This window comes from Stigmatopora argus, chromosome 1, assembly GCF_051989625.1.
Source record: "Stigmatopora argus isolate UIUO_Sarg chromosome 1, RoL_Sarg_1.0, whole genome shotgun sequence".
NCBI lineage: Eukaryota > Metazoa > Chordata > Actinopteri > Syngnathiformes > Syngnathidae > Stigmatopora > Stigmatopora argus.
Window position 1 is genome coordinate 8,990,847 of NC_135387.1, and position 11,018 is coordinate 9,001,864.

Below are 11,018 nucleotides of genomic sequence, written 5' to 3' on the forward strand. Positions count from 1 at the left end.
ACCTTAGATGGATTTAAGCAATGCAATGAAACCCAAAAAAGCAAAGAACATTTTTTTTATAAATATGGGTACAGTGTAATGTGGTATGGTGTGTGGAATTATTAGGGAAACAATTAATGTCATACAATATATAAGGGGGCGGCCCGGTGGTGGGAGCGGTTAGCGCGTCGGCCTCACAGTTCTGGGGTACTGGGTTCAAATCCAGGTCATGTCCATCTGTGTGGAGTTTGCATGTTCTCCCCGGGCCTGTGTGGGTTTCCTCGAGGTACTCCAGTTTCCTCCCACATTCCAAAAATATGCATGGTAGGCTGATTGGACACTCTAAATTGCCCCCAGGTAGTGGTGTGAGTGTGAATGGTTGTCCGTCTCCTTGTGCCCTACGATTGGCTGGCCACCCCGCAACCTTAATGAGGATAAAGCGGTTCAGAAAATGAGATGAGATGAGACAATATGTAAGGCTCTACCATAATAGTGATGCGTTGTAAATACTGTTGATGGCCTATATTTCAGATTGAAAGGCACACATCAACCAATTGAGTTTATTTTCACAAATACTAAGCCACACCTGATTATAAGGAGCATAAGGTCCATTATTGCATCAGCAAATTGTAATTGTTGTTTTAGTAAGTCTTTGATTAATTTTAGAATTTTGTGCTGAAAATAAAGCAGACCTGGGCAATTAATTCCACAAAGGGATGGATTTTGTGCAGGTTTTAATTTCAACCCATAAGAGGAAACCTTTCCACCAATCTGGTTTGTTAGAAGTGCAATCAGTGGATTGAGTCAGGTGCTTCTTTTTTCAGCAGAAATCTAATTAGTTAAACTGTCTGTGCTGGATATGTTGGAACAAAAACCTGCACCCACAGCGGCCCTCCAGTACCGGATTGCCAAGGTCTGAAATAAAGACTGTCTAATGCGCCTGATAATACGATAATTTTGACTTTCTTGTTCAATCACGCTATTTTCACAATTACAAAGTGTTATACATATCCTGTATATTTATAAAATAATATTAATTTATCCCATCTCAATATGTTTGTTCTCCAAATGGTGGTACGCCTTATTATGTACTGTCAGGTTTAGCGGTCTGCACCCGTTTCTCTATGGTTCATTGTTTTTCATTGGCATGCTGACTGCTGTGGAAAAAAATTAGACAGTTCTCCCGGGCAACGTTGGCCTGTCAAATTTGTCCGTGGCGTCCCCATGTGCTTTCACACAACCATTCCTGTTTTGTCTGCTGCTGCCTGAAACATGATTGCCGTGGCCGCAGGGAATGTGGTGCTAAAGAAGCTGTCGGAATAAAAGTGTATTTGGTATGGGAAGGGTCTAAACTAAGAAATTACCCTCAGATGAACAAAAGCAGTCTTGGGGTGTACAATTGGATGTACATGGACATAGTTTCATGTTTACCAGTTTTTTGGAGACAAAAGGAAGCTAAATATGATGTGTCAAAACGTGATATAGTCAAATGATGATCATAGTGAGTAATAAACCAGAATCATCAGATTTATTTGTTGGCTTCAGCCTATAATGCTCTAACTTCATTTCTGACCTCATGTCTGCATTGATCCAGTTAGATGCGAAATCAGGGTATAATATGCATTTTCTACTGACAACAAAAAACAACAATACTAAAACAAAGTGACACTGAGCAAATTGTTGGTCTGACTGCAACGTGGGGCCCCCCTTATGGTGTGAAGCAGGGGTGCTCAATATGTTGGTCGCAAGCTACCAGTCGATCGCTTAGGTACTATCGGTAGATTGCATGACAGTAAGATTTGATCCAAGGATTGGATTTGTAGTAAAATTGTATATGGGACTTGAGCTGGGAAACGGCGCCCTTGCGAGTCCAAGCACGATTACTACCTACCTACACTATGTTGGGTCCTGCTGACATCAGGTATGTCATCAGCATATGTAACTGCTGACCTTTGTTAGGGGCCCGGAAAAACGGGTAGATCACGCTAAGTTGGCTCTTTGAAAAGTAGATCTTCGAGTAAAAAAGTTTGAGCACCCCTGGTGTAGAGGTTCATTCGGCTGATTTCAGTGCGGGCAAGTGCAGACTTGATTGGTGACGGTATGATTGTGAATGTGAATGGTCGTTCGTCTCTCTGTGCTCCCTACGACTGACTGGCGGCCAGTCTAGGGTGTAGTCTGCCTTTCGCCCGAAGTCGCCTGGGCTAGGCTCCACCAACCCCTGCAATCCTTACGAGAATGCGCAGTATGGAAGATGATTAAATGAATGAATGAACTGCAACATGAAGTTATAAAACATTGCCTGAAAAACTACAGGCCTGGATAAGCGCTCCTATTTAATTAAACAGATGAACATTCGGATGGTGTAGAGTCTGTAGACTGTAGACTGTGGAATTAATACTAATGCATCATGAGCATGAACTTATGTCTGGAAACAGCTCCCACTGCTGGCACAGTTGCAGCCAACATGGCGCTTTAAATCTTCCACAATTGAACATTTTATAAATTACACTGGATAAGGTCTCTTAGAATGGCGCTATTTACTAGTCTGAAAAGGCCTAATGAGGATTACAACTAATGATCAATATCCAAACAGAATATGCTAAAGACCTTGACATCAGCTGCTGTTATTTTTGCTCTGATGATTTATAACACTGTGGGTGCTGATGGTGTAGAATGTGCCATGTCCTGGTCACAATGTTCCCTCTTCTCTACCGGTCACTCACTGAGAGAGCATCACACTCCTCCCACTCATTTGTCCTCTACAAACTTCACCCATCTTCATATGCAAATGCAGTATTAAAAGACCTCTGAAGATCATGTCGTTTTAGCTTCTGCAGCTGTCAGCAACACAAGAGCAAAAACATGACAGCTGAACATCTGCTGGAATAGACAAAACAATTACCAGCCCGCCAGAATAGTGAACATTTTCACTGTTTTATTCAGGGTAATGGATGAAATGAGTTTTAAATCAAGGTTTTGATGACACATCATTTTATGAGCCTCAAAATGCCTTGTATTAGAGACATTAGAAATGGTTGTCATGGTTTTCTGTGTTTTTTTCTGAAACATTTTTAACCATCAAGAGGAAAAGGGAACATAACTCAGACGTCATGACCCCATTAGTCTAATTACTCTTGGAAGACCTAAAGTAAAACCTCGCTACTATTTTTTACTTGCGTGTGACTGAAATGGAGTCCTTGACACTGTCACTCAAACCAAGAGAACTCTTGAGGAGCAAAGAAACATGTCCAGATTTAATTTTTTTGCTGCCCAGCCTGTTGAGCAGTGGTTAGCGCGGCGGCCTCACAGTTCTGGGGTCGATGGTTTGATCCCAGGTTCGTCCTCAATATGTGGAGTTCTCACCTGGCTTGCGTTGGTTTTCAGTTCGGAAAATGGATGAATGAATGAATATATTGTCTGTCCAAGTTTGTTCTTGAGCAGTGATCATAGCAGCAACCACAACTAGGAAGTAGGCCTGCTCTTGAGCAAAATTGGCAAGAAATCAGATAAAATTTGACAAACCAGATATACATACACTATACATTAAAACATGTATTGTATGTTTTGCAACGATGTTAGTGTTGAAATTGTCCTCCAATTTTAGAATACGGTGAGCTTCATCAGAAAAAGGAGCAAAACCACTAGAGGTCAGCACAGGCAATATTTTATATCATGTGTTTTGACAGTATATATGCGTGTCCTGCACAGTCGTCTATAGAATCTACCACATTTTTATTCATTTATATAATGTTCCTATTTATTATGTGCACTCCAGACCTTGAATGATAGATTTACTGAAGGCTCATTGTAAAAAGCTGCAAATGTGAATTCTTGACTATTTGGATGTCAGTCCAGTGAGAGAAAACTGACCAATGAATGACCCATGAAAAATAGTGTGTGCGTGTTGGGGTATGAAGTCCCTACTTATAAATTCAGCTGCAGAACAAACCAGTTCTGATTCTTAGCTGACTGTCAGTCTTCACCACCTGATCCTAACCTAACCGAAACGTAGACACAAATTGTAGCAGTAGACACAAAATAAAAAGAAATAAGAAACAGAACTGTAATAATGCTAACGGTAGCAACACGTCACTGTTGGAGAATGACCCTGTACTACATTAAATCCTTGACAGGCCGGTGAGAGTAACATCCATAAGCTCAAAATCTCTTTAATACAACACCCATTAGGAAAGTGCTGAGCTCTTCATCAGCTAAGATGCTTCACCACTCAGCATACACAGCCTGTGAGCTACATATGATCAACACTTTGGCCTGTATGAACATAAAAGGATATATTCATAGACTATATTATTATACCGTAGTATACTGTATTGGGTTTCTATCGAGCCACACTTTTATGGCCGTGCAAACGTAATTGTTTGAATACAAACGCCAAATAAGTCACCATTTAGTCTGCTTGTCTTTTTTTTTTACAAAGGCCTTTTTTCCGCAGGGTGTTACACCAAGATTGCTTCAGTCTTGCCAAACAACCCGCGAGGGTTGTTTGGCTTGGGTTGTTAATAAAAAACTTCCATTGTGAGATCCCTCTTTTCATCTGTTGAATTATTCATTCATTCATCCTCTGAACTGCTTATTCTCACAGGGGTTACGGGGGTGCTGGAGCCTATCCCAGCTTACTACGGTCACCATCCAGGCTCCTACACATACCTAGTGGGAATTTAGAGTGTTCAACCAGCCTACTATGTTTGTTTTGGGGATGTGGGAAGAAACTGGAGTACCCAGAGAAAACCCACACAAGCCCAGGGAAAACATGCAAACTCCTCACTGAGGCCGACGCGCTAACCACTCGGCCACCAGTGAATTATTTGTATTCAATACAATAGAAAGTTCAGAGAGGAAGCAATGAAAAAAAGATGCTAATTCCGAGGCAATTCTAAAAAGAACGCATAGTAAAGGTTTCTTTTCATTAGAGTCTCTTATTAACCATCAAGAATCTTCAACAAAAGTAAAAGTAGGTGTTTTATAATCTCCACACGAAAACTAAGAGGAAACGTAGTACTAATATTCAGTTCAGTTCAACAATTTCTAGTGTCGCCTTTTTCATGACTTACACATAAAGTGGTCATAGAAATTTACCCCGTCCCTATTATGAAACAGGGTAGAGGAACCGCTAAGTTCTGGGTATGTGCAGTATGCAATGAAATCTCAAGACTAGCAAGGTATATTCTAGAGAGAGATATACTGCCCAAAGTGAAAAAACTCTCAGTCACAGATTTTACATGGATTTTGCAACAGGATAATGACCCAAAACAGTCCCAACCATGGCTAAAAGCTCTCTCATGACCTTCGATGAGTTCTGACCTCAATCTGAGGAAGAAACTGAAACACAACGTCTGGATTTGAGACAACAGACAGTGTTTGCTTATGATGAGTTGGGCCAACATTCCTGATGAGAAGTGTATTGAAGGTTAGAAAGTTAGCCTTTGATTGCAGTGATTGCTCAAATGTTTACATGTTTGCATTATTTTTCTCATGGTCATGTCCATGTGTGTGGAGTTTGCATGTTCTCCTGCGTGGGTTTTCTCCACGTACTCCGGTTTCCTCCAATATTCCAAAGACATGCATATTAGGCTGATTGGACACTAAATTGCCCCTAGGTATGAGTGTGAGCGTGAGTGGTTGTTTGTCTCCTTGTGCCCTGCGATTGGCTGGCCACCAATTCAGGGTGTCCCCCGCCTCTGGCAGCGGAGACAGCTGGAATTGGCTCCAGCACCCCCCGTGACCCTAATGAGGATAAAGTGGTTCAGAAAATGAGATGAGATGAGAGATTATTCCGTTAAATTTTAAAGTCACATCAATGCTGTTGTTCAATTCTGCATTTGAGCATCTCATGGAGAGTTTTCAGCTCATCAGCCCGAGCAAAACAGTACTCGCGCCGAGGTGGTGAACGTCAGGACAAACATTTGCTGCTGCCGTTGTGCGAAACACGAGGTGCACGAGGTCGTAGAAGAATGAGCGAGAGCAAGATCTTAATATGTTGATGAGTGGTCACTTCTGTTTGCAGTGATGGCTGGATTAGATATTAAATGTGGCCTAAATCACATTGTGCTGACGGATTTGCCAGGCGATAATCCAAGGTGCGGCATTTAAAAGGCCGAGCGCAGCCACCGGGGTCCAATCGTATCAAGGTCCCCTTAAGTCAATTGCGTTCCTGAACAGCCAGAAGAACCACCACCGAAGGGCTGATCGCGACCGCCAACTGCAACCATGAACGGCACAGAGGGACCTTACTTCTACATCCCTATGGTTAACACCACGGGGGTTGTCCGGAGTCCTTATGAATACCCTCAGTACTACCTTGTCAACCCAGCAGCCTACGCCGCTCTGGGCGCCTACATGTTTTTCCTCATCCTCTTGGGCTTCCCCATCAACTTCCTCACCCTCTATGTCACCATCGAACACAAGAAGCTGCGGACCCCTCTAAACTACATCCTGTTGAATCTGGCGGTGGCTAACCTCTTCATGGTGTTCGGCGGTTTCACCACCACCATGTACACCTCCATGCACGGCTACTTTGTGCTGGGCCGCCTGGGCTGCAATGTGGAAGGATTCTTCGCAACCCTTGGTGGTGAAATCGCCCTCTGGTCCCTGGTGGTCCTGGCTATTGAGAGATGGGTGGTGGTCTGCAAGCCCATCAGCAACTTCCGTTTCGGAGAGAACCACGCTATTATGGGTCTGTCCTTCACCTGGTTAATGGCTAGCGCTTGTGCCGTGCCCCCCCTCGTAGGCTGGTCCCGTTACATCCCCGAGGGCATGCAGTGCTCCTGCGGGGTCGACTACTACACCCGGGCCGAGGGCTTCAACAACGAGTCTTTTGTGGTCTACATGTTTGTCTGCCACTTTCTCACTCCGCTGATCATCGTGGGCTTCTGCTACGGCCGCCTGCTCTGCGCCGTCAAGGAGGCTGCCGCCGCTCAGCAGGAGTCCGAGACCACCCAGAGGGCCGAGAGGGAGGTCACCCGCATGGTTGTGCTTATGGTCATCGCTTTCCTGGTATGTTGGGTTCCCTATGCCAGCGTGGCCTGGTGGATCTTCACACATCAGGGTGCCGAGTTTGGACCAGTCTTCATGACCATCCCGGCGTTCTTCGCCAAGAGCTCGTCCATCTACAACCCCATGATCTACATCTGCATGAACAAGCAGTTCCGCCACTGCATGATCACCACCTTGTGCTGCGGGAAGAACCCCTTCGAAGAGGAGGAGGGCGCTTCCACTGCCTCCAAAACCGAAGCCTCCTCCGTTTCCTCCAGCTCCGTCTCCCCCGCATAAAAGGGCCGCAAAGTCACGTAACACCACCTACTACCCAAGAAGAAGAGTTCTCCTCCCCTCGGGACACGACTAAAGTCTCATGTCTACTGAAACAACTTCATTTTTGTATTTTTACAAACATAAAGACAGTTGCGGGAAAAATCAGCCCATTACAGAGTTGTTCCTGTATGTACAGAACATCCAACAAAACTATCTATGAGATCGTTTTCCCCTAGAATGTGGGAAAACTATGTTCATTGGTAACAGTTGGAACTTATATGATACTGGCTTATCTTTGAGTGTAGAGGCATGTAATCAAGGCAACGTAAAATAAAACGCACTTTGCAAATGATTTCATCTTTTTGTTTTACTTACAGTTGCAACGGAGGAGCACAAATGACCATGAAGTAGTATATTGACCGAAAGAATCAATGCTAAAATCGGAATGCATTCATGATTTCCCATTTCAGGAGGCCGCTTAAGCCAATTGTATCAATTGTATTTGGAGTCGTTATTGGCACTCTTGCAATAGGTCATTTTGGAATTAGAATTTGTTCCAGGTGGGCGATGACGGTATTATTTATGGTTAATCCTAATATAATAAATGACTCAATACAATTTATCACATCAGAATTAAGGGTGCACAAAGAGATTAAGTATGGAACTAAAACTATTAGGCTTATTAACTCATTCAATTACATTGAAAGTGACAAACACAAATGGGATGGCTAGCGTTGAGTATAATCAAGTTTAACCCCCATTGACGGCGATAGATGTCCAATCCCATTTGACAATGGTCAACGACAACCTATATGTTAAAAAGAGAAACTCCTAAGAAAAATTGAAATGTAAAGTTTAACCTGATTAATGAAAATGCAGTTGCTCTGTCGTCATATGATTCATTCTTGATTGAGCTGTCTACCATGCTGCTGCATTATGACCTTCACATGTTGGCATGGCAACCACCGTAGAAACGAATCTGTCCTCGAATACTGATGTGGCCTGGAAGCGTTCTTTTCCCCCTTTTTTTAAATTAGATACTGAATGTCAGAAAATACCAATTCCTAATAATTACAGTAATTTATATAAAATATATGTACTGTATGGCGAGAACTGCAGTATCTCTAAACAGTTTAATTTTAGAAAGTAACAAATAAATAAGTGTGATTTGCACAGGGTTTTAATTTCAGTTTATTATACATTTTCCTGCAATGAAGTATAAGCTTGGCCTTGCTATTAAAGAACGCTTTGCTCACCCTTAGTTATGTGCACATTATTATTATCATACTTGCTTGAAATGCTTTGCTCCAGAAAGTCTTGAAGTAGTCCAAACAAAGAGGTGCCAGGATGGGCTTCAGAGTACCGGGAACCTAAGTCAAGGCTGTTTTAAGGATTGTCAAATGGCGAATTTGACGGGAGGGCAGCTGACCGTGAACTTTATTTGTGGTTTAATGTGTAATACTTTTAAAAAGGGGGAAAAGTAACTTCATTTTTGGACTATTAGCCCACCCCGCATATTTAAACAAGAAAACAGTATTTGAGCACATTGTCTAATGGGATATTTACACCAAAAGAACAAACAAGGCACAATGGGCTCCAAGCCATAGGTTTTAAACTGGGATAAAAGCAGCAGTTTACAGTCTGGGAATTATGGTAGTTCTGAGAAAATTCACTCTGATGTAGCTATGGAGTTCAGGTTGGGGAAAAACTAACAACTTCAAAAGACTAGTGGTCTCAAACATGCGGCCTGGTGGGCAATTGAGACCTGCCGAATAATGTCTCGCAGCCCCCTATTTGACAATTGAGTGTGTTAATAGCAGTGGCGGGCCGTGCATTTCACACCCAGTCCTCAGTAGTGCTACATCTGAATCAATCTCACCCTCAATAACTATTTTCTGGCCATAAAACCTTTACTGCAGCTACAGCTAAAAATAAAAGCATCAATAATAACCTGGGCGGCCCTTCGGGTGAGTGGTTAGCTCGTCGGCCTCACGGTGGGGGACCTGGGTTCAAATCCATCTCGGTCCAAATGTGTGGAGATTGCATGTTCTCCCGAGGATTGCGTGGGTTTTCTCCGGGTGCTCCGGTTTCCTCCCACATTCCAAAGACATGCATGGTAGGCTGATTGGACACTCTAAATTGCCCCTAGGTATGAGTGTGAGCGTGAATGGTTGTCTGCAGTTATTTGTGCACTATGTGGTGAAAGCTTTAAATTTCATTATACTTTATCTATAATGACAATAAAAGCATTCAATTCAAAATTGTCTCCTTGTGCCCTGCGATCGGCTGGCCACCAATTCAGGGTGTCCCCCACCTCTGACCCTAAGTCAATCTGTGCTAGTTGAGGAACTGAAACACAATGCAATGATTTCTTTTTAAACATAAAGTGTCAGAGGTAACGCAATATAGCCAATTTGTTTGCAAACATTTTTCGTTTCCATCCACGTGGGGCTACAGGATGCGATCGAAGCATGATCCCGTCAAAAAGCACTCTTAAAATGAGAACTGTGGCTTTGAATTGACCAAATGACAACGTACCGAATGCGCTGCATCGTCATGTAAGATCTTTATCAGGTGAACCGTCACTTCTGAGCTGCTCTGCAGTCCACTCCCGAGCTGACTCCTGGCTCATCCGCCATTTTGAAGGTTAGCGGCGGCCGTTTGAACTCTGACCTTGGTCATGCATATTAAAAATAGACACAAAATAATCACTGTTTTCATGATAACGTGTATTTAAATCTGTAACCTAATCCATTTCTTCTCCGCTACTAAATCAACACAATAATATATTTGCTTGTGCAGCTCGCTACAGATAGTTTTTTTTAGCTCTGGTTAGTCCGATCTATCACTAGCCAATCATAGTTTGTGAAAGCAATGAGGTGTCCCTACGCCTATGAGAAGGCATTGGTGTCGCCAACTCGAAATCTGATTGGTTAAAGCAACAGTTTTATCCACGCTTATTTTATGCTGCAGAACTGATTGTGAAGGATTCCAGGTAGATTTCTGACCCTGGCAACAAATAATGGCTGGAATGTAATTGGTTAAATGCTTAAATATGAAAACACACATCTGGAAGCAGCGCAATCAGGAGAAAAGCAATGAAAGGAAACTGACAGACAATTTGGAATTATTTAATAAGTATTCATGGCCAAAATATAATTAACATCAGTCTGTGATTCCGATATTTTTTAGGCCAGCAGAGAAGGCCTTGCCCCGAAAATAATCTCAAAATATTAATTAATAAAAAAAAAGAATGATTAATATCTTTCTTGTGTGGCCTGCACATATTTTGCCCTAAACAATATTCATTAATTAATTCTGAAAGCCTGGCTGCTGGATGAACAGCGTTTTTTTCACAACACTGCCTAAATCTATGTTATTTGTGTATGTCTCATTGTTTCTATGCTGCTTTCTATCTTTTGTCCTGTTTTTTTCTTTTTTTTGCTATTCCTCCCTACTGTTGCCTTATTGCTTTTATCTCGTGTTTTTAACATCAACCTTTCCAAGGGACTAAAGATGGAAATTAGCCATTGTCTATTACTGTCTATGACGTCTATTACTGTCAGTGACAGTCAATGAGTCTATATCTAAAAATAAATGAGTAGTTTAAATTTTTTTTTTTTTTTTTTACCTGATTCTAATCCTCTGAAATTGACACGAGTATGCCCAATTTCCAATCAAATGATCAGATCTGAGACATCTCTAGAGAAATACTTAAAGAAATGAGTGAAAATGTCAGAAAACGAGTATGAAAAGATTCCTCTGCGAAC

The 11,018-nt window shown here is 42.3% G+C and overlaps 1 protein-coding gene across 1 annotated transcript; it reads left to right on the plus strand.

The window, feature by feature from the left end:
• Positions 1–6,103: 6,103 nt before the first annotated feature.
• On the plus strand, positions 6,104–7,416 carry LOC144065209 (rhodopsin). Its single transcript, XM_077588020.1, has one exon. It carries the CDS (start codon positions 6,208–6,210, stop codon positions 7,267–7,269), a length of 1,062 nt encoding a protein of 353 aa, XP_077444146.1. The 5' UTR covers positions 6,104–6,207; the 3' UTR covers positions 7,270–7,416.
• The last annotated feature ends 3,602 nt before the right edge of the window (positions 7,417–11,018 follow it).